The sequence below is a fragment of the Crotalus tigris genome, unplaced genomic scaffold (assembly GCF_016545835.1).
Source record: "Crotalus tigris isolate CLP2741 ecotype Arizona unplaced genomic scaffold, ASM1654583v1 scf7180000022411.5474196:2289641, whole genome shotgun sequence".
Taxonomy (NCBI): Eukaryota; Metazoa; Chordata; class Lepidosauria; order Squamata; family Viperidae; genus Crotalus; species Crotalus tigris.
The window spans coordinates 1,542,123-1,566,752 of record NW_024099112.1 but is presented as its reverse complement, the minus strand read 5'-3'; the positions used below and the strand labels follow the sequence as shown (position 1 = coordinate 1,566,752).

General features: G+C 36.5%; 1 protein-coding gene across 2 annotated transcripts in view; it reads left to right on the top strand.

Moving 5' to 3' along the window:
* Nucleotides 1–5,475: 5,475 nt before the first annotated feature.
* IPO9 (importin 9) overlaps nucleotides 5,476–24,630 on the top strand; it is a 37,449-nt gene continuing 18,294 nt past the window's right edge. The window contains exons 1-10 of one of the 2 annotated variants that reach the window (XM_039319075.1): nucleotides 5,476–5,820; nucleotides 8,802–8,863; nucleotides 11,157–11,243; nucleotides 11,481–11,682; nucleotides 13,098–13,186; nucleotides 14,707–14,793; nucleotides 16,495–16,614; nucleotides 20,843–20,943; nucleotides 21,934–21,992; nucleotides 22,365–22,516. In XM_039319075.1, coding sequence (XP_039175009.1) covers nucleotides 5,670–5,820; nucleotides 8,802–8,863; nucleotides 11,157–11,243; nucleotides 11,481–11,682; nucleotides 13,098–13,186; nucleotides 14,707–14,793; nucleotides 16,495–16,614; nucleotides 20,843–20,943; nucleotides 21,934–21,992; nucleotides 22,365–22,516 — 1,110 coding nt within the window. In that variant the 5' untranslated portion in view covers nucleotides 5,476–5,669. The remainder of the gene's footprint in view (nucleotides 5,821–8,801; nucleotides 8,864–11,156; nucleotides 11,244–11,480; nucleotides 11,683–13,097; nucleotides 13,187–14,706; nucleotides 14,794–16,494; nucleotides 16,615–20,842; nucleotides 20,944–21,933; nucleotides 21,993–22,364; nucleotides 22,517–24,630) is intronic. The other variant, XM_039319076.1, reaches the window with a different exon arrangement.

Genomic DNA, 24,630 nt, shown 5'->3' with positions numbered 1-24,630 from the left:
CACTGGTGTCTTAAGAGAAGTTGAATTGCAGCCACTTTTGTGGCACTTTTTCACATATTTTTTTTAAAAGCACCTATGCCACTGCATATTCAGATTAATTACTCTTTTTCATCCTGGAAAGCCTTATTATTTTAAAAAATCAAACAGACAAAAGACTCCTTTTCTGGAGTCACATCTGGGACAAACCTGGTAATTTGTTATTTTGGGACAATCTTATACAATTTTGTGATGGTTCTTACCTATAGTAGACACAAATATGGCTAAGATCAGGTAAATGATTCTTAGAAACAGGCCGTGTTAGATCAGTAGTCCTATCTGAATATAATGTGGGAGAAGAAAAATTGTTGCATTGGTCATTAAGAAAAACATTCAAAATGTAAGGAACAAAATAAGGAATTAAGGTATTTTGGAGGTATAAGATGATACAGGTTCAAATCTTTGCTTATTTGGTGTCTTTGGGCCATTCATTTACTCTCAGCCCAATCTATCTTTTAGTTGATTTGGGGATAATAAAATGAAATGATATTGCTATATATACAAAGGAAAGGTAGGATATAAATGCAATGGAAGAAGAAAAAAGAATCTTTCAAGATTCTGTCTCAGTGCTTGGAGGCTATGGTATTTGGGCTACCCAAATCTTAGTAAGTTCCACCTTTAATCTTGGATACACAATCTGGGGACCTTCCTGGACTCATACTATCTGTTTAATTAATAAATTATAGTTGTGGCCAGGGAAGTTTTTGCACAGCTTCATCTGGTGCACTAATTTTATTGTATCCAAATTAGGATGCTGTTCAGATGGCCACTTGTGCCCTGATTATCCTATGGTTTGATTATTACAATGTGTTCTACATGGGACAGTTCTTGAAGACCACCCAGAAGCTTCACTTGGTCCAGAATGCAGCAGCACAGGCAATAATAAGCATACTTCAATATTCCTTTGCAACATCATTGTTTCTGGGTGTAATTGAAGATGCTGGTTGTTACCTGTAAAGTGCTATATGGCATATGATCTGATTACTTGAGGGACCACCTATCTCTTCTAATATCTGTCTGGCTGCAGTGTCAATCAGCAGTATTGATGTTCTCCAGGTTCCTTGTATTAAACAATTCCACCTATCAGGATCTGGAAGCCTGCCTTCTCTGTCACATTATCTGTCTTTGGAATGAGGATCTCTCCCAAGAGGTGGGTGACTTTTCACAGTACTGGTGTTTTATGGAGGGCTTTGAAGACTTGACTCCTCACCCAGGCACTTGGCTAAGAAGGGTGTAACTATTTTTAAGGAGTGGGTGCATTTGTTTCTGCTTTTGCCATCTGTTTCTTTCATTTCTATGTTTTATTGTTTTATACATGTTGTTGTGGCTCTCCCAGAATCATCAGAAATTGGGTCATATACAAATTGAATAAATAATACTAAAAGAAAAATGTCTAAGAGTAAACCAAGGAGCAAAGATAAAATGGATACTTGCACATAACTAAAAAGCTTTGATGTTTGAAACAACAAAGGGCTCACATGATTTTCTACTTATAAAAATAAATCCCATTTAAGTTTGTTTATCCTTTGAAAGCATTGGACTATAATTTGGGAGAAAATATTTTTACCAGTAGATGAGTGCACTTGTTAGTAATATTTATAATCCAGTTGAAGTGTTTTTTTTTGAAAAAGCAAGATTTAAATTTTTTAACTCTAAAAACAACATATAAGAAAATATATATACAATAGGATCAAATCTTGGCAAATGTTAAATCTAAAACCTAAGATGAATGCACTTTTATAAGGAAAGACATCTCATCAGATGTCATTCCTAATTATACTAAAGGCTTTGTACTTCTTTTGCAGCATTTTAGAGCTCAAGTTCTCCTGCTTATATTGGATTATATTTTCTGCATCCCTGTGCATGAAATATGCTTGTCTTCTTCCTCTTATTATTTGGTGTCTTCATACTTTATACTGACCTATAAGTAAGCAGCTTCTACCCAATTGGAACACAAACTATTCAAGCAGCAGCTGTGATCCATTCATCTGAGGTGAAAAGCAGGCATATAACTGCCACTTAAGAAATCTGAGCTACTAGATTGTTGAGAGCAGGAACTTTCCAACAATGCAAGAAATATGTGAATATGCTAAAGAAAATGATAAACAACAGAAAATGCAAAAGATTTAAACCCTATACTATTATTGCCACACAGGAATACTATTTCAGTCATGTCCCCATAAACATCTTTTTGAAAAAAACATTGTAATTCCTAATTTTGATATTTGCTCCTTCCACAAATTCTATGCACTTTGAAGTGATAGTATTGATGAAAGTGGCTATTAAATATTTTAGAGATTCAGCACTTTGAAAATCGAAGGTAGTCACTTCAATTCTATAAATATCTCAGTTCTCAAGCAATACTATTTTTAAGCTGTGATGTCAAGACAGCTTAAGTTTTTTAGGGAAATAAAATTGCTTTAGTCTTGGGGGTAAAGGGTCTGGCAAAGGAAGAAAATCTATTGCATCAATAAAGAAAATAAATATAAAAATGTACAATCAACATTAGAACATTTTATTTATTAATTTTGCCAAGTATTTGGTATTCCCAAGCTCCTCCAGAGCAACACTATTTCAAAAGGAAAACATTAATTTTGCAATTGCTACAAAAAATGCTTGCTTGCTTGAGGCAGGATAATACAGTACAGTAATAGATCTCTCTGATTCTCTGTAGTAAAATGGTATTTGTATAAGGGGACACATATTGCAGAATTTTGAAGGAACTGCTTGAGTATTGGCCATAAGAATGCTGATAAAAACAAATTTTGAAAGTATTGAAAGTATCACCCAATGGAATTTTAGTTTTTTTATAAAATCCTTTCAGTGCTTAATCATATCCTCCTGAAATATGGAAAAGAGTTGGAAAAACAACCTTTCTGGAAGGAAGAAAGTGTATGAGGATAAGGAGAGGGACATTACTTTTTTTTACTTTTACTTTTTTGTTTATAAAATCTTATTTCCTTCAGGAAACCCTTGGATTACTACATCTTCCCAATCAGTAAGAAAAGTTAAATGTTAAACATCCATATACCACATACATCATACACTCCATTATGGTTGCTCTCATTTTTCATTTTAAAAAAAATCAGGACAAATCAAGAGGGCTACCTAAAATGCAACTAGATAATAAACTAAATCTATTCATTGATGAGAATTATTAGCCATGTTTATATCTAGTTATATAATATTTATTCTATAATGTATCAGTCATCATGTGGCTGCAGCTTTCTTTTTAGTACTAAGAGTGTTTGGGATGCTCTGATGCTCAAGGAATACAAGGTGTAGCTCTTCCATTTTTATTTTTCAAGCACACAGCATGTTCAAGTGGAGCCATTCATTTTCCTACCATCTTCCATATGCCACATTACTTTGTGAAATGGGCAACAGGCAGAGGCCAACCTGCAGCCCAACACATATCATCTTTCTGCCTTCGACTCAAGTGTGATCCTATCAGCGCTCTGTCATAGCTCACTGTTAATTAGGATGGGGAAAGGTAAAACTGGAAAGAACATTTTTTAAAAGTACGAGATAATTCATCGCTGAAATAGTTTCATTGCTTATGAAAAATAATTTTACACATGCAATTCTTCAGGCTGCAAATAGCATAAGGAAAAAGAATCACAATAGTCCCATCAATTTAAGCAGGACTGATCAGTAGTCAAATTAGTAACTCATGCTTTACTTTCTGGAAAAATATCAAGAGGATTTCCATAGATAGTAATGTCTTGGCTTTGTACTTTGTCAGGCCTGGCCTGCAAGAGAATCACTAATGATGATTTTGGTGGCCAAATAACTAAAGGTTAAAAAGAAACAGACACCTCTTTATCATACCAATACCTAAGTTTATCCTATATTCTAAGCCATAACCATTATTTAGAAATCATATTAGCAAGAATATATAACACCCAAGCCAACACCAAATTATACCATGGTTTGTAGTGATGTGCAATCCAGAGTCTATGTTTTATCGCTAGTCAGCTGATGTTCAAAGCTTTGAACTGGGCCTTTAAAAAACAACTTGGGAATTAACACTGCAATTTTATATAACTTTATATAACTACTTTGGAATAGGGCCATATAATTAAGGTACCAATCTTTCTGAAAAGCTGTGTGTTTCTTTTTGTTTGTTTGTTTTCAGGCCAATTTGTAAGCAAAGGAGGACATTTCCCTGTGTTTAAAACACAAGTCTGTTCAGGGTTGGAATATAGTTCCATCAAATCAGTGTAAGACTTGTTAATTGGGACAATGGAAGTTATAATCTATCTAAGGAGAAGACCTCATGTTATGGAATTCTGAGGTAAACAAATGAACAAATTTTTCAGTGGGCTACTGAAAAAGATCAAAGTAATTGGATCCCATATAGCTTCTTAGATTTCAGTTTCTGACAATTGATTTAAATAATTGTTAGGCTGACATTTAAGTAGGGGTCTTCAGAATAAAAATGCTTTTAAATCTCTGCCTACTGCCAATGTAACCAACAGGCCCAGCATTATCACTTCTGACCAGAGGAAATTTTGCTCAGCCTATGAATTTGATTAAATGGGTCTGCAATTCACTTTACGCACACATCCTTAAGGGCAGCTTTGTTACAATCAGTGTATTTTATAGGTAGTCCTCGACTTATGAACACCACTGAGACCAAACTTTATGGTGCTAAGTGAAGCATTTGTTAAGTGAGTTTCACCCCATTTTATGACCTTTCCTGCCACAGTTCTTAAGTGAATCACTGCAGTTGTTAAGTTAATAACAACAATGACTTCCCCATTGACTTTACTTGTCGGAAACTCACAAAAAGCTGTTCACATGACACTGGGACACTGCAACCATCATAAATAAAAACTAGTTGCCAAGCGTCTTAATTTTGATCACATGACTACACAGATACTACAATGGTTGTAACTGTGAAAAATGGTCATAAGTCACTTTTTTAGTACCCTTCTAACTTTGAACAGTCTCTAAATCAGGGCTCTTTAAACTTGGCCCTTTTATGACTTGTGGACTTCAACTCCCAGAATTCTTCAGCCAGCATGCCTGGCTGAGGAATTTTGGGAGTTGAAGTCCACAGGTCATAAAAGGGCCAAGTTTGACAAGCCCTGCACTAAATGAACCGTTTTAAGTAGAGGACTACCTGTATTTCTGAGTAAAGATGCATAAATTTCGCCTCCTGTCTGGCAAGACGTCTTTACGAGATTTTGGTTGGCCTGCCAGCAACATCAGACAATGCCCATTCTATATGTATTGTCAAAGGAAAGATCAGCAGTGCGATATAGCTAATATATTACCATGCAATAATTGGTGGAGAGCCGTTTTGGGGGCAGAATAAAAAACTTTTTTAAAGCTCCTTTTAACGCGCATGTAAGAGCCTCAAGGGGCGCTCTTCAGGAATCTTTCCGGCTGATTTTTGCAGGCGTCGCTCTCGGAGAGCGCGTCGTTGCGGGTGCACTTGGCACGTGGCAGTACCACTCGCGACCCGCCGGTGCCGCCTCTTTTTCTTTCCACTCTCTGTCTCTCTCTCCCTCTCTCTCTCTCTCTCTCTTTTTTTTTTTCTCTCTCTCTCGCGCGCGCTCTTCCACGGGGCTTCCTGCGTGCCTTTCCTCCCGCCCAGCGCGGGGCAGCCTGGCGGATACGGCGGGATGTCGGGAGCGGTGGCGGGCGGCGGGCCTGGACCCGTGGCTCAAGGACTGAAAGAAGCCCTCGTGGAGACCCTGAACGGGATCCTCTGTCCGGTGCAGGGCGTCCGGGCTGCAGCTGAGGAGCAGGTGAAGGTGCTGGAGGTGACGGAGGGTAAGTATACCGGAGCTGAAGGTACTGCCTGGGCTCTAGGACAGAAGGCTGTGGTACAGAAGGCCGTGGGGTCCTGCTGTGGGCTTTGGCCTTCTGAGCCTCGAGTCTTTGCAGTCGTAGCTGACCACCCCTTTTTACTTCGGCGAGGGGAAAAGCTGTTGTCGCAAGTGAGGGCGGAGCGAGAAATCCCCTTTCGGGGCGCGAGTGATTTCTGAAAAGGAAAGTAAAATGAGGGAGAACTCGCCTCCTTTTTTTTTTTTTTTTGGTTCCGGGTTCATTTCAGGATCCGGTAGCCAATCATTTTCCCACAATCTTGGAGGTACCAGATTCCTATTCCAGTTTTTTTCCCTGAAAAGAAACTGAAAAAAAAAATGTCTTAGATATTTATACGATATGCTTAACTTGGTTACTTAGTTAGCCCTTTTTCTGGATCTGCATAATATCTTGAATCATAATCTAAGTTGATCTGGTTTGCACGATACACTAAGCCACAAAAGAAACGAGCTAAGGTTTATACTAACCCCAGATCTCTCGTACAACTTGCATTTGTATAACCAAGCTGCCTTCCTTCCCCTTAAATTCATCCCAATTTATATCCTAGAACATTCTACCCCGTTTGCATCTGATAAAATGAGATATAAAAAGTTAGCTCATGTAACTTTGCCTCTTAATAAAATTTGTTAGTCGCAAAAACTTCTGATTCCCAGGCTAAACTGTTGCAACTAATTAAAGAAACATAAAAAATTCCTAAAATTGCAGCATGATATGTGTGCAGACATGTGGACACACATAATAAAGGCAGGTGGAACAATAGTGTCCCTTCCATGATACTGTACACATTATTAAAGACATGTCATGTTTCCATTTTTATTAGCAATCTCTGATTGTATAGCATGGTGTTTTTATGTAATGGCATAGCACAACCACAGAAACTTCGGTATATCTAATTTATATCAAATGGTTCTGCTATTTCTAACCAGGTAATTTATTTTTTTGAGTTGTATGTTAAATATATTGTATTCTTTCACTAAATTTACATTTGTATTATATTAAAACTAGAAATACAAGTATAAATACATTATTGATAACTTGCTCCAGCAATTATAAAGAACTTTTCAGAATGCATGACATGCATTATCTGACAGATTGGCTTACAGTGGAATAAAAATGGGAATATCCATTATAGGAGTCCAGTGATGGAATTCATCATCCTCCAAATGCTCCCTGAAAGAGTTCAGTTTTCACAACCATTTGGAAAAATAACAGGACACAGTTACTTGTGTGGGGTAAGGTGCAGACACATTGGCTGCAATTGAAAACACTATGTACTATCCCGTGCTCCCTTAACCTCACAAAAATGGGGAACTGCTAGTCATTTCTTTCAGATGGCACACACCAGATAAGTCAATTTTACTCAGGCAAGGCTCAAGGAGCCAAGTGAAGATTGACAAAGCTTGTATAAATGCAGACCATAGTGACAAAATTTTCCATGACGTAAAAAAAATTGTGCTGTGTTGTTTTACCTTACTCATTCTTATTACTTGGTATATTTAAAACCAATAGAATAAATTAAACATAGTAGTAGTAATTATTTGAGGAAACAAGGAGACATTAGTCTATGTATCAGAATTAAGTATATGGTTTGCTTTTCATTATTGAGTATGAGTATTCCTGAAAATATGAGTCTTGAGATAATTTGTTCAACAAAACTTGTGTCTTTGGTGATTCATGCATGCAGTTATCCTTATTATCACCTTCTGATTCTTTTTAAAGAACTGCAGTTATAGAACTGAATTATTCTTTCAGAGATTTTATGAATAAAAATGATAACATAGTTGTGAAAATTGTAATATACTTAGCAAATAAGATCAAAATCAAAATTTGTTTTGGATATTTATAGTTGATTTTACATACAGTAGTCATGCTGGCCACATGACCACTGAAGAGTCTTTGAACAATGCTGGTTCCCTTAACTAAGAAATGGAGATGAACACGATTGGATAGCAATTTGGTTGTAGATTTTAGAGCTTTACTAGTTTGTCAAGAATGTGTTCCTATGATAGGACCTATATGGCTACATGTTAGCTATCATGAAATCTAAAAACTATAGGATAATTACTGATATCATATAATTTTGACATGAATTTCAGCAGATTATTGTAAACATTTTCAACCAGGAAATAATCCACTTTGATTTGTTTTAATTTGGGCTTTTCTGTTTTCTATGCATTCATGTAATAAGAATGTAGCAATAGAATTTTAAAATTGGAGGAATGATTTATTATGTGCTTTTGTTCTTTAGTTGTAATTTTACTAATTTTACTATATTATTTTTTTAAAAAAACTCTGATAAAAGATCTACTCTTGAAAGTCAGGGTAAACACCGAATAAATGAAATATATATTTAAAATTACATTCCCAATGAATATATGTACTTACCACTTGAAGTACCATTTTTTTCCTTTTTTCTAAAAGCATATGCTTTAAATATAGAGCCTTAAAATACACTAAAAATACAGGTAGTCCAATACAATTGTCCAGTTGGGAAAGACTAGGTAAGAAAATTCATTACTGCTGATGTTTCATCCTAAGGATTAATTATATAGCTTAGGTTTTTTTAGTTAATGACTGTGGAAGTTATATCATTGAAGATATTTTTTCTTTCATATATTTGTTCAGCATTGAAGAATATTTCCTCACATGGGAATGCATTATTTTCCTTAAATAATTCATGGACATTGCTTCTGTTCTGTTTTCTGTAAGCTTTCTTTATTGTCTTTGAGGTGAAAAAAAGTAATATGAACAATAGGGAACAGTCATAAAATCAGAAAAAATTGTAGGGAATGAATTGCATAAATTATAAAGAGTGGGTTGTGAATAACGTCATTATACTATAGTTCCTTCACCATTATATGACCCATGAGTTGGTGGTGCTTTATTATTGGTCCTTAGGGTGATGATTTTTATTTTCTCCATTTCAGAATTTGGTGTCCATTTGGCAGAGTTAACTGTAGATCCCCAAGGAGCCCTGGCTATTCGTCAGGTCAGTCATTCCAAATAATCAGTTCAAAAGATTTAAACAATTTATATATTGAACAATTTTCTGTATATTAGTGCATTATGCTAATAGCTAATACTGGATAGAATGAGTTGATTTCTTTGCACTATAGGTTCAGTCTGGGCAAGCAAGGCAATTTCACTCTCCAAACTAGTACAAATCTGTTTTAACTTGGAAAATATTTTTTTAATAAAATAAAAATAAAGCTTGTATGAAATGAACAGATAAATGCTCTAGCCCAGCGGTTCTCAACCTATGGGTCGCGACCCCATTTGGGGTCGATCGACCATTTTTCGGGGGTCGCCAAAGACGGCGATCCGCCATTTTCTCCCCTCCGGGGGCGGCGCCACGCATACGCGCCACGCATGGGGGCGCCGCCGCGCGTGTGCGCCGCGCATGCGCAGAACGTTTGTGTGACGGGGGTCGCCGTCACACAAACGTTGAGAACCACTGCTCTAGCCCAACATCTGTCTGCTGTCTATCTGTCTGTCTGTCTATCAGCTATCTGATTAATATGGCCACTCATCTCACGTGATTCGGGTAGCATCTAAGATTAAAGCAACAGTTAACCCTCTAAATGGCAATGCCAAAGATAAAAGAAAAATAACTCATACAAAGAGTCCTGCCAATAGAGCTTACTTAATTTCCTGGGTCAAATGCTTTATGGAAAGTTAACAAGGCCATCTGGATTTCTGGAGGTTTCAAAAGGCAAATGCTGTCACAAGGAAAGCACAACTCCTAAGTCCAACATAATGGCACTATTGATGGAAGAGACCTGGAGCCTTTCCTACTAAATCTGGTGGGGTGAGCAGAAACAATGAGAGATAGCCAATCCCACAAATAGTCTGGCCCAGAATATGCTGGCATTGCTCAGGAGTTGGTTTCCAGAAAGCTTTGTTTTGTTGTTGTTAGTTGCAAAGTCATGTCTGACCCATCGCGACCCCATGGACAGGAAGACCTCCAGGCCTTCCTGTCCTCTACCATCTTCTGCAGTCCATTTAAGCTAACGCCTACTGTTTCAGTGACTCCATCCAGCCACCTCATTCTCTGTAGTCCCATTCTTCTGTTGCCCTCAATCTTTCCCAGCGTTAGGCTCTTTTCCAGTGAGTCCTTCCTTCTCATTAGGTGGCCAAAGTACTTGAGTTTCAATTTCAGGATCTGGCCTTCTAAAGAGCAGTCAGGGTTGATCTCCTCTAGGACTGACCGGTTTGATCGCCTTGCAGTCCAGGGGACTTGCAGGAGTCTTCTCCAGCACCATAGTTCAAAGGCCTCAATTCTTTCGCGCTCAGCCTTTCTTATGGTCCAACTTTCACAGCCAAACATTGCAACTGGGAAAACTATGGCCTTGACTATATGTACTTTTGTTGCAGGGTGATGTCTCTGCTTTTTAGTATGCTGTCTAGATTTGCCATAGCAAACTGACCTTTTCCAAACCTGTGGCCACTGTTGAGTTTTCCAAATTTGCTGGCAAATTGAGTGTAGCACTTTTAGTGCATCGTCTTTTAAGATTTTGAATAGCTCAGCTGGAATACTGTCACCTCCACTAGCTTTGTTGTTGCTCAGCTTTCCTAAGGCCCATTTCACTTCACATTCTAGGATGTCTGGCTCGAGGTCAGTGACCATCCCATTGTGGTTATCAGGGACGCTAAGCTCGTTCTTGTATAGTTCTTCTGTGTAATTTTGCCACCTCTTCTTAATCTCTTCTGCCTCTGTTAGGCCCCTGCCATTTTGGTCCTTTATCATGCTTGGTTTAACTCACAGTTATGTGTCATACTTAAGACTTTCTTGAATTAGAATTGGCAGACCAGATTGACTACATTAGTTCACATTTAAATGGTTAAAGTAAAATTAAATAGGGTTACATTTCGTTCAATAAAAAAATCTTAATGTCAAGTTAGTCATATTAAAATACAGATATGAGATAATAGACAATTGTCATCAATAGAGCTCAAGATTGGAATATTCTTTCATTTAAACTATGTAATAAAGAATTAAAAACATAATTTTATATTAGCATTAAATAAAACATTTTATGTGTTTGTAAAAGGTTTCTTGTCTCTGTCAGCTTCAAGTTATATCTTGCTTCATGATATAATGTAATGCAGTCTCCTGGGCAGGTATAATTTGTTAAATAATGACTAATATTTACTTTAGAGCCTAAAAAGCAGCAATCCTATGTAACTAAAACCAGTCATGTCTGTTTGAATTTTTGAAGAAATGAAAGATCATATGAAATAATAAATCTTGGAATCTTTATTCTGTTTTTTTTTATTTATAGCTAGCATCTGTGATTTTGAAACAATACGTGGAAACTCACTGGTGTTCCCAATCAGAGAAGTTTAGACCTCCTGAAACTACAGAAAGGGTAATAATGCCTATTTTTAAAAATTCTATTATACAATACCCAAGTGCAGAAGAAGAAAGAAAACTGTATTTCCTTTTTATGCAATTTAAAGGACGTTTAAAATCAGAGAGCAATGTTTCCTTAGGACACCTTTTTCCAGGTATTTAATAATCTTTGATTAGTAATGAGATGGCACCTGTAGATATTGCTATTCTGTGCAGACATTGTTTCTAAGTTCATCTCTTTTTTCCTCCACAGGCAAAAGCTGCCATTAGGGAACTGCTCCCCAATGGGTTGAGGGAATCAATTAGCAAAGTTCGTTCAAGCGTTGCTTATGCAGTTTCAGCAATAGCACATTGGGACTGGCCTGAAGCTTGGCCTGAACTTTTTAATCTCTTGATGGAAATGCTGGTCAGTGGGGATCTAAATGCAGTGCATGGAGCTATGCGGGTGCTTACAGGTATTTGTGTCTTTTATGCTATTAACTGGATAATTCTACTACCTTGGCTTGGCTTTTTGCTTTGATTTTTAAGATAGAAAATACTTCCTATTTTGATGTAGTTGTAGTAAAAGTACACAGTACAGAGTTTTTAATATAAACAAGGAGTTTTGACTCTCTAGCCTTTTATGAAAGTTGTGCAGTATTGGGGTATAATAATCAACAAAATATGTCATTCCATTAAATCATTAGGAAATATTATTTTCCTTAATAGACAGTCACTAATTCATCTGGCATTGGATATCCAGTGTGACATGATCTTTATTTCTATAAGTATTGACATTGAAACGAAAGGAAAATGGCACTAGAACTCTAGAAAACTCTGCCTCTGTTGGATCACATTGTGTCATTTTTATCTCAGGGATGGAAAACATTCAAATGATTACAACACAATTTGGTCAAAATACTGTATTTCATTTTCTTTTCTTTTCGGATTTAAAAGGTTGGAAGTGATATGGAATGCAATATGTGTGTGTATATATGTTTGTGTGTTAAGGATGGGGATGGAAGCAATTTACTTTCAGAGGTTTCCTGATCATATTCCCATCCTTAAAGTCTTAAAAATAGTGATTTGGAGCAAGTTGTAGAGGTTAGGTGGGAATGAAAAGCTTCCTACTTTTCCTTCATTTAGGAAGGAAGAAATAAAAAAACAAAACCATCTGTCTTTGAAATTTAAGTAGATTTTATCAATGTGTTAATGGGCTGTATGAGGCTTGTATGTTAGAGATTGCTAACCCATGATATATCTGTTCAAAAAATGATTTTTTTAAACAATGCCTCAGATTATATTAATTGAAGTTATACGTGTTAAAAATTGTATCTAAGAATCCAGGATGAATGATAACTACTGATGATAATGGTTCATAGACTGCAGTTCTTAGACCTGAGAATGTTCATATCAAATATAATAATCTGTGTAAATCTATTTTACGTTAACCAGGAAGCGGATGACTATAAGAGAATAGTTTCAACATTCCTTTGTGTAACAGATTCAATACATAATATTAAATTATGGATATATGTCTGGTTCTCATGAGGCAGATAATAAATCAGTTCAGTTAGAACTCTGTAGCTTGGCCATATGATTTTCATTGTGTAAAAATTGCATACATGTATGAAGATAGATTTGAACCATTCAAGTCCCCATCTATAATTTCAAATAATGGAGCCTAGAAATACAGTAAATTTGTTATTTAGAAGAGCTAGATTACAAGTAATTACAAAGAAAAGTTTTATTCTTTTCTTTGCCTGCCCATTTGGGCATAAATGTACTATTAAAATGGATAAACAGCATAGAAATAGGGTGCATTTCTTGAAAATATGTCCAGGAAACCATAATTTAGCTATGTTATATGTATATGTATAATATCTTGTAGAGTTCACTCGAGAGGTAACAGACACACAGATGCCCCTTGTTGCTCCAGTTATTCTTCCAGAGATGTACAAGATTTTTACAATGGCTGAGGTATGGATGAAAATTGTTTTCTTCTATGTCATAGGAATAACATAAAATATTAACACGTCTAATTTACTGTACTTTTAGTGATACGTCCTTTGAGAGTTCTTGTCCTCTTCAGATCCAAAAAGAGAATATCTCCAGTAAGCATGGAAGGAAAAGGGCTGTGGGTACACATTATTGACCAGACTTCACTAACCATTCCAACAAACATTTGTTGATACTGTTCTGAGGATGATACAGTTTAATCCAACTTATACTGTAAAAAAGAAGAAATACAAGGATTATTGAAACAAGTTTTCCTTCTGTTTCCAACAAGGAAATAGGTTGATAGAGGCCTTTGTGCTAAGGTCCAAGCAATAGGAAGTCTATATGCGCATAGACTATGATCAAATCCAGTGAGTTCAGCTACTCTTGATCTTGGGTAAATATGCTTGGGATACAGGTAGTCCTCAACTTGTGACCACAATTAAATTCAAAATTTCTGTTGCTAAACAAGACATTTATTGAATTTTGCCCCATGTTATGATCTTTCTTGCCCTGTTTGTTAAGTGAATCACTGCAGTTGTTATGTTGGTAATACAGATGTTAGGTGACCCTGACTCCCCCATTGACTTTGCTTGTCAGAAGGTCGCAAAAGGGGATCACATGACCCTGGAACACTGCAACCATCATAAATAGGAGTCAGTTGCCAAGCATCTGAATTTTGATCACGTGACCATAGAGATGCTTTAGTGGTCATAAATGTGAAAAATGGTCATTTGAATGGTCACTAAATGAACTGTTGTAAGTTGAGGACTGCTTGTATTTCACTTTCTTCTTCTCCATGTATAAATGGTGATTGGAGAGCATCACTATCCATGGAGACTCTACTGATTAGGGTTAGGAGGATTTTCTTGAATACTCATTCACATGAGGAATTTTCATGGATATTCTAATTAGGGCTTTGAGAGAAAATCTCTCAGAAATTTAAAGCTCACAGTAGAATCCACCTGCCTTTGGCATAAATCATTTAGTAGATCCCTTTCTTTTGTGTGGGGAAAAAAGCTGCAGGAACCAAAAGCTGCAATAAAATGTATTTTCTGTCATCCTAGAATGATAGAAGAAGATCTTAAGTTATAGGATAACATATATACGATATATGTTGTATGATGCATAAGACTAATTTGCCACAGAAAGCCATAAATGTTTTCTTTTTCGTAAAATCAGGATAACAATTCTTCTGAAATAATGTAACATCTCTGATTAACTTAATAAATCAAATCTTTTCAGCTGAGGGTGTTATATCATTTGGTCATCTTTATGAAAATAAAAAGATATTTAAATAATTATCTTCTAATGAAATTATTTAGGTTCTGAACAGAAATTTTTTAAAGCAAACTGTTTTTGTTAGAAAACATTCTGATAGATATTTAAGGGATTACATGGTTGTAAAAGGGAATTTTAAGTAACAAATATTGGGAACACAATTCCTATGATCACCCAGGCTTTTTCACTTTTTTTTTCACTTGTTACTTTTTTATTCTTAGGTGTATGGTATTCGTACAAGATCACGTGCTGTAGAAATCTTCACCACTTGTGCACAGATGATTTGCAATATGGAAGAGTTGGAAAAGGTAAATTATTAATTTCCTTATATGTAACATTGTGATACCATAAAAACTGGTAACATGATCAAGAGTGCCGGTAAGTGTTATGATTAAAAAACATTTATATCTTAATCACTAAGTCACTAAGATTCCTCTGTGTTGTATAAATCAGCTTTGGTAAAACTTATTTCTGAAACATTCAACCAAAGAAAGCTTAAGCTTAGGTACTAGCAGTTTTTATTGTTGTTAAGTGTTATTTCTTTTATTTACCATTAAGTTTAGTCTAGTGGTTAAGGAACCAGGTTACAAGTCAGGAGACTGTGAGTTCTACTGTAGTCCCACCTTAGATATGAAAGCCAATCATTGGGCAGTCACTCTTTTTCAGCCCAGCTCATCTCACAGGATTGCTGTTGTGGGGAAAATAGGAGGAGGGAGTATTGCGTGTTCACTGCCTCAAGTTAATTTATACAAATAATAAAATATAAAATATATAAAATATAACAATAATAAAAGTGGGACATAACTAAATATACATATAAAACAAACTTCTCAGTTGTAATTTCTAAGATAGGCAACTATATGCTGGGTTTTCATTCTGAAACCTATTTATTAAACTGTTTACAAATGTATAAACTGATGCACAATGTAAAACAACATAAAACACAACAATATAAAATTCAAAACAAATCATTACACTAATGTAAGCATGAGATTAAAGGTCTGGAATTACTATTGCCAGATTTACTTGAATACAGTTGCCAGGTATTTTGGCGTGGTTTAAGTGATCTGAACTCTATTTGAAATTCTTGTATTTATTTAATTCATTAGCCACCTGATTCTGGTGGAATCTGGATAGAGTACAAAGCTAGAAAAAAACACAAAAATTAAAACACGAAGCCAAGAGATAACCCAGATTGAAATAATATTGTAGACAACAAAAATGGGCCCTAAACAAACCATAATACACCAGCTCCAGGCTTGGAACCAAACTCAGATTTTCAAAGCTTTCTGGAACTTTAGGAGAGAGGGTGTAGTCCTTATCTCTGGGGGATACTGTTCCAGAGGGGGACCACAACAGAAAAGACACACTTTATCTGTCCCATAAGATTACATGTTTAATAGAGGGGACATAGAGGATACCCCCTCTGCTGGAATTACAGACCAAGGGCAGATACAATTAGAGACAAGAGGTCCCTCGGATATCTACAATCTCATCTTATTATCTAGAGATTTCAGGTACTCAGTTTCTTCTAAAAAAACAACTTCAGTAAAGGTTTCATTAAAAGCTATTTGAGTCAGTGTTCTTTATTTATTTTAAACATGTATGTTTTTCTTTGGACTGATAAGATTTTTGTGCTCTGGGAATTATTTTTGTTTAGTAGCATTTGTTGAATAATGAGAGCATCCATTTTATGTAGATGTAAGGCCTTTGTGAGAACCATTTCTCCTGGTTTCTTAATATTTTATCAGCATAATTCTGATTTCACAGAGCGACTTTTCAAAATCTTGTTTAGTCCCTAATAGTTATTAGTTGGAGGCTTTGAGTTTATGTAAGATACTTGAATGTCAAGTAAGGGAAACTTATGGGATTATGTGTGACTTTGAAGATCATAATAATTATATCCAATTAGAGTTTCCTATAGTAGAGGTATAAAAATGGAATTAATAAATATTGAATCTTCCCTTTTTTTCATTTTTGAACTAATTATACTTTTTTTTTTTTGAAAGGGAGCAGCCAAAGTTCTGATTTTCCCTGTGGTGCAGCAGTTTACTGAAGCCTTTGTTCAGGCCTTGCAAATGCCCGATGGCCCTACATCAGATAGTGGACTTAAAATGGAGGTTTTAAAGGCAAGTACAATATTTGATTGTATATGAGTTTGAGGTTGCCATGAGCAACATAAATGAGGATTTTGCATATTCTTGTCAGTGTAATTTGAGATGTAACAGTAACATTGGGTTTTATATAATATAATATGAACAAAGTATAATAGGAATTAATAATACAGAGATACCATTAATTTGAAACAAAAAGAATTCACTATAAGAAAAATCAGAGGAAACCTTTTCGTAGCATGAAAATATTTCTTTTGGGATGAAACATGAATATCTTATCATGAAATAATATTACTGGCAAATGAATTAAATAAATCTGAGCACATAGTCTAGGCCAGGTCTTTTCAACCTTTTCACCAATTGTACCACTTTTAGAATATGGCAGTATTCAAGTATCACCAGTCACCTAGCAAAGTGTCAAAAACTTGACCCCCCCCCCCAAAAAAAAACCTCCACGGAAAAAAGTGATAAAGTACAGGTAGTCCTCACCCCCTTTAATATCCTTTCTTCTCTCACCCCCTTTAATATCCTCTCTTCTCTCACCCCCTTTTATATCCTCTTCTCACCCCCTTTTATATCCTCTCTTCCCTCACCCCCTTTTATATCCTCTCTTCCCTCACCCTCTTTTATATCCTCTCTTCCCTCACCCCTTTAATATTCTCTCCACTCTCCCCTTCAGCAGGACCCAGGCAATGCCTCTCACAGCTCCAGCTGAATCTCTGCCTGAAGACTGTGAGGCTGCCTGCCACCTCTAAGGCCACCGAGCTGCGTGCTTTGATCCTGGGCTCTCAGTAGGACCCAGGCAACATGCAGTTCCAGTTGACTTTCCCACAAGCCTGTGCGGCACTGCTGCCGCTTCACCTCATCCACTTTTACACTTTTTTTTTACATTTTTTTTACAGTGCTGTTCAACCTGTCATATGTGTACCGCTTGCCAGGTGCCAACATACCACTAGTGGTATGCGTACCACCAGTTGAAAAGCCCTGGTTTAGACCAGGGGTCCCCAACCTTGGCCACTTTAAGACTTGTGGACTTCAACTCCCAGAATTCCTCAGCCAGCCATGCTCTTGTCCAATACTGTGCTCAGGCTGGTCTAGTCTATTTATTGTACAATAAACATAAAAGCATAAGAACAGATCATGTCAATCTAAATAATAATAATAATAATAATAATAGTAATAAAAAAGTTGGAAGGGACCTTGGAGGTCATTGAGTCCAACCCCCTGCTCAGGCAGGAACCCTACACCATTTCAGACAAATGGCTGTCCAATCTCTTCTTAAAAACTTCCAGTGTTGGAGCATTCACTGCTTCTGGAGGCAGGTTGTTCCACTGGTTAATTGTTCTAACTGTCAGGAAGTTTCTCCTTGGTTCTAAGTTGCTTCTCTCCTTGATCAGTTTCCATCCGTGCTCCTCGTCCTGCCTTCAGGTACTTTGGAGAATAGCTTGACTTCCTCTTCTTTGTGGCATGCCCTGAGATATTGGAACACTGCTCTCATGTCCCCCCTCGTCCTTCTCTTCGTTAAACTAGACATACCCAATTCCAGCAACCGTCCCTTATATGTTTTAGCCTAATCATCTTTGTTGCTCTTCTCTGTACTCTTTCTAGAGTCTCAGCATCTTTTTTACATCGTGGTGATCAAAACTGGATGCAGTATTCCAAGTGTGGCCTTACCAAGGCATTGTAAAGTGGTATTAATACTTCACGTGATCTTGATTCTATCCCTTTGTTAATGCAGCCCAGCACTGTGTTTGCTTTTTTGGCAGCTGCAGCACACTGCTGGCTCATATTTAAGTAATTGTCTACTAGGACTCCGAGATCCCTCTCACAGTTACTATTATTGAGCAAGGTACCCCCTATACTATACCTGTATATCTTGCCTAAATGTAAAACCTTACTTTTTTCACCACTGAATTTCATTTTGTTAGATAGCGCCCATTGTTCAAGTCTGTCCAGGTCCTCCTGTATCTTAAGCCTGTCTTCTGGAGTGTTGGCTATTCCTGCCAGCTTGGTGTCATCCACAAATTTGATGAGTTCCCCATCTATCCCCTCGTCCAAATCATTGATGAAGATGTTGAAGAGCACTGGGCCTAGAACAGAGCCCTGGGGCACCCCACCACACACTTCCCTCCATGTAGATGCAGTTCCATTGAGGACCACACGCTGAATACGGACGGTCAGTCAGCTACGAATCCATTTGGTGGTGATGCTGTCTAACCCACATTTTTCTATCTTATCGAGTAGTAGGTTGTGATCTACTTTATCAAATGCCTTACTGAAGTCCAAGTAAATTATATCCACAGCATTCCTCTGATCCACTAATTTTGTCACTTGGTCAAAGAATGCAATAAGATTTGTCTGACATGATCTGTTTTTGACAAACCATGTTGGCTTTTAGTAATGACTTTGTTTGCCTCTAGGTGTTTGCTGATTCGTTGTTTGATTATCTTTTCCAGAATCTTCCCAGGTATTGAGGTCAGGCTGATAGGTCTGTAATTTCCTGGATCCATTTTTTTTTCCTGTTTTGAAGATGGGAACTACATCAGCTCTTTTCCAGTCCTCTGGTAGTTCCCCAGTGCTCCAAGATCTTTGAAAAATATAGTTCAGTGGTTCTGAGATCACATCTGCCAGTTCCTTGAGAACCTTGGGGTGTAATCCATCTGGTCCTGGTGATTTGAACTTGGCTAGGTTGGACAGGTGCTCACTTACCATTTTCTTGCCTATCTTAACTTGTGTTTTTATACTGTTTTTATGGCACAATTTTTGATAAGTTGGTCTGTTTTTTCCCTTTGTGTAAAGACAGATGCAAAAAATGAATTAAATGGTTCTACTTTCTCCCTATCGCTAGTCACCTTCTTACCACTTTCACCCACTAATGGACCAATCGTTTCCTTCACTTTTTTCTTGTTTTTTACATGTTGAAAGAAGTTTTTTTTGTTATTTTTGACTTTGGTCGCAAGCCTTAGTTCATTTTGAGCCTTGGGTTTCTTCACTTCATCTTTGCAGGCTCGGGCTATTTGTTGATATTCTGATTTAGTTATGTGCCCCTCTTTCCACTTTCTATTCTTGTTCTTTTTATCTTTCAGTTTGTCAGAGCGTTCTTTATGCAGCCATGCTGGTTTCTTTTGAGAGCTGTTATTTTTCCTCTTTGTTGGTATTGAGCTAGAATGGGCTTCTATTATCTTGCTTTTCAAAATTTCCTCAAGCTTCTTGCATTGTTTTCCCCTGGAGGATTCTTATCCATGGAATCCTTCCCAAGCCCTCTCTAAGTTTATTGAAATTAGCTCTCTTGAAGTCCAAGACTCTAGTTTGACTATGTTCTATGCTTGTGCTTCCATAATTCCAATATTGCATGATCACTACCTCCCAAGGTTCCTGTGACTTCAACACCTTCTATCATTTCATCTCTGTTAGTGAGAATTAGATCCAAAATGGCTAATCCCCTAGTTCTCTTCTCTACTTTTTGGGAGACAAAGTTTTCTGCTAGGTTTGTCAGGAATCTGTTTGATCTTCCACTTGGTGCAGAGTTTGTCTCCCAGTTGATGTCAGGGTAATTAAAGTCCCCCATTACTATGGTGATGTGCTTCCTACATACCTTAGTTAGCTGACTAGCAAAAAGTTCATCTATTTCCTCTGGTTGGGTGGCCTCTAGTATACACCTATGATGTATGATGACTCTATATTCTAAAAGTCCCCTTGTATATTAAGAATTGTTAATGCATAAAATTGTTAGAGCTTTTACGGAGACTCTTTTCAGTAAGGTTCTCAAGAATTAATAAACCTAACAACTTAATTGTGCTCAGAGCATCCAGAGCAAACTATATTAGATCAGAATGACAAGTACATGGTAACATCATGATGCAAATCCTGACCTTATGCACTTGCATCCTGATATCTGATGTAAATAAGTAACTTAGGGTATTCATCATTTGCCTTCACCCCAGTGTGGTCACTTACTACTTGTAATATAGCATGCCTATGAATATGTGTATCTACATTCATTTATTTAACAGAAGTTGGTTAATTTGTAACACTCTTGATTGGTTTTCAAATTCAAAACAAGTTGCTGTGACCATTCCTGAAGTGTGCTTAGTTTTGCATACATCCAATGGCTACTATATGGCAGAGGATTTTCTGGAGAAGAAGAAATGAATATAGTGGTAGAGTGGTGCTTAAAGAAAAATGGTAATATTATATATGGAAGCATGTTATTAATTCTAACACACTGTTTTTCTTCCTCCAGGCAGTGACAGCTTTAGTAAAAAACTACCCAAGACACATGATTTCCTCTATGCAACAGATTCTTCCTATTGTTTGGAATACACTTACAGAAAGTGCAGCCTTATATCCTTTTTGCTTTGGTTTGCAATAAGCATGGATTTCTTTAAAAAGAAATTAGAAGGGGGAGGGGAGAAAAGTTGATAGATACTGATTTACAAAAAAAATATTTAAGCAATATAATTTAGAAATTATAACCAAGAATTCAAAAGATCTGTTTAAGATATTTTCCCACAGGCTTTCAAATTGTCTCTTCTGTACCAAATGTATCATAGCTGGCTGACCAGCCATACTCAGCATGTGGTCCACAATGGAACTGCATCTATACGGAGGGAAGTGTGTAGTGGGGTGCCCCAGGGCTCTTCTCAGAATATTTTTGAGACAATAACAGCATTTCAATTTGAAAATCCCTTGTGACTTAGTGAATACTGCTTTTCATGGAAGGCTGCTGTTAGCCTTCCATGTTGATAGATACTAGTAGTTGATAATATCTATAAAAGTTGATAGATACCAAATTTCATAGCCTGGGTCTCATCAGGTGATATTTCATAATGGAAAGAACCTGAAACATACCTCTTCTGCTGTAACTGATGGGACTGAAAGATGTAATCAAGGAGAAGGTTGAGAGAGTTGGGTTGAAGCTGAAGGCTGATATTTTTTGATAGCTTAAATGAATACATGGTATATTTTTGCTGGAAAGTAAAATATGATTAGGCTGATATTACTACTCTTAGACACTATTGCACTATTGATATATTGAGATCTTTTTAATAATGGTTTGTACATACAATATTTTGCACATTTTCTAATGTTGATAGTCTCATTTTATTTATAATGTAAGGGTGTTTCAGAATGATTTGCTGATAAAAAATAAATACTTAGGAGATGGCAATTTCCTATTAGTTCAGTTGATATTATTTTTTATTAAACCTTTTTTAATAAATGAAAGTCTTTGAATTGTTCATTATCTGGTTCTCTTTCATAACAGATGAAATAATTGCATTGCAATCTAATTGTATGGTAGCTATATTTATTTTCCTTAATTTCCTCAATTACCTATGTTAGAACAGAAGTAAATTATACAGAAGAAGTGGAAGATCCAGTGGATTCTGATGGTAGGAAAACTCTTTATTAGAGATGTAATGAAAATGAATATTTTAAAATATACTCCCTGTAAAGAAAAAACATCAGACTTTAATCAGTGATGCTTTGAGTTTTGTCATACAGAGAATAAATTGGCTATAGATATTTTGAATGTCAAATGGTCTCTGATATAATAAATTTAGATTGCTTTAATAATTTTTCTTCTTACATATATATTTGGATATTTTTTATATTTTAAATGTGAGTAAAACAGCAATAAAATATTAAAGTTAAGCTATTGGCAATAGTATATCAAATTTGAATTATGTAAAATATAATTGTCAGATACTGAAGTAATAAGTTGAAAGATCTTTAATATTGCTCATATAATTTTTAAAATTTAGGTGAAGTTTTGGGCTTTGAAAACCTAGTTTTCAGCATATTCGAGTTTGTTCATGCTTTATTAGAAAACCACAAGTTTAAAAGCACAGTGAAGAAAGCATTGCCTGAATTGATATATTACATCATTCTCTATATGCAGATAACAGAAGAACAGGTAAGCACATTTTCCATGCTTTATATTGTAGAAAAATGGGTGAGAAGTTTATTACTTTTCAGATATTGCTGAAATACAAGGGCAAGCAATCTCATTCATCTTGGGCTTGAAGTTGGCCTTTATCACCTTCTGCAGGGACCTCTGCTTTCTACTCAATTTAAATGTTTTTCAAACCTCATTTCATATTTTAATATTGGCAAGAAAGTATGAGTGTATACACATAAACTGATGTATCCCAGATCTTGCGTGAGCACAGTATCCCTCTGCTAGTCATTAAAGCATCTCTTCCTTTTTTTCAGGTTATTGTGTCAAAAAACTTAGTATCAGTGATTTAACCTGTTGTTTAATAGTCTGAATTAGACAGGTGTAGCATATGGCAAAATATGATTTATTCTCTGTAGAAGCTTAAATGAATAATAGATCCAAAATATTTGCCTAAACAGGTTTATTACTAGATAAATATCTCAGCCACACATTCTGTTTACCATGATATGAAGATGCTCCACTGTTTTTAGAAGTCATAGTCTTAAGACACTGCCTACATCTTGTTACTAGCTTGCAGCTAATCTGCAACTAAGATAGCAAAAAAATTGACTTGCAGTGTTCTGGTGTGAAAAAAACAAAACACAAAAGCTCCCAAGCAAACAGTCTAGACTAGAGTCCATGAAGGAGGAGATTTTAGAGGACACAGTCAAAGTCAGTGACCTGCTTGGTTTTAATTGACTAGGATAAACTGTTATGGAATCTCTTCTATCACTTGGCACTATGTCTCCATGGCCATTTTGCTGTAGTTTAAGACCTTGTTTGTGCAGTGTCTTCTTTCATTGACTTAGTATCATTGCAATATTAGAATATTTTTGAGACAATAACAGCATTTCAATTTGGAAATATTGATCCTTTCAGGATTGAATATTTTAAAGATGATTGTTTGTACTGAAAAGAATAAACCCAAAAGTATTTCAAATTAGTTCCTCTGATCACTGACATAGACCTTTTCATGACTAGATCTTGTCTAACAGGACAATTAATCTCACAGTCTTGTGAAACAGTTCCATAAATGCTGCCATCTGTAGGAAAGGAAGAGTCACTGGATCATCTGCTAGCTAGGCTGTTGTGAACATTATTTAAGGCACGTAATGGTACTCAGCGTGTGGTCCTCCGTACTCAGCATGTGGTCCTCTGTACTCAGCGTATGGTCCTCAATGGAACTGCATCTACATGGAGGGAAGTGTATAGTGGAGTGCCCCAGGGCTCTGTTCTGGGCCCAGTGCTCTTCAACATCTTCATCAATTATTCGGATGAGGGGATAGATGGGGAACTCATCAACTTTGCAGACGACACCAAGCTGGCAGGAATAGCCAACACACTCCAGAAGACAGGCTTAAGATACAGGAGGACCTGGACAGACTTGAACATAGCCGAGGTGGCGCAGCAGTTAGGGTGCAGTACTGCAAGCCACTTTAGCTGACTGTGTTCAGCAGGTCAGCGGTTCAAATCTCACCGGCTCAAGGTTGACTCAGCCTTCCATCCTTCCGGGGTAGGTAAAATGAGGACCCAGATTGTTGGGGGCAATGTAAATATATATATATAATATATATATATATATATATATATATATATATATATATATATATATATATACACATACATACATACATACATACATACATTGCTCACTGGTGTACACTGCTTAGAGAGTGCTTGCACTTAAAGCGGTATATAAGTCTCATAAATAAATAAATAAACAAACAAACAAACAGGGCACTCTCTAACAAAATAAAATTCAATGGTGAAAAAAGTACATTTAGGCAAGAAAAACCAAGTCCACAGATACAGTATAGATGGTACCTTACTGAATAGTAGTAACTGTGAGAGGGATCTCGGAGTCCTAGTGGACAATCACTTAAATATGAGCCAGCAGTGTGCTGCAGCTGCCAAAAAAGCCAACACAGTGCTAGGCTGCATTAACAGAGGGATAGAATCAAGATCACGTGAAGTGTTAATACCACTTTACAATGCTTTGGAAAGGCCACACTTGGAATACTGCATCCAGTTTTGGTCACCGCGATGTAAAAAAGATGTTGAGACTCTAGAAAGAGTACAGAGAAGAGCAA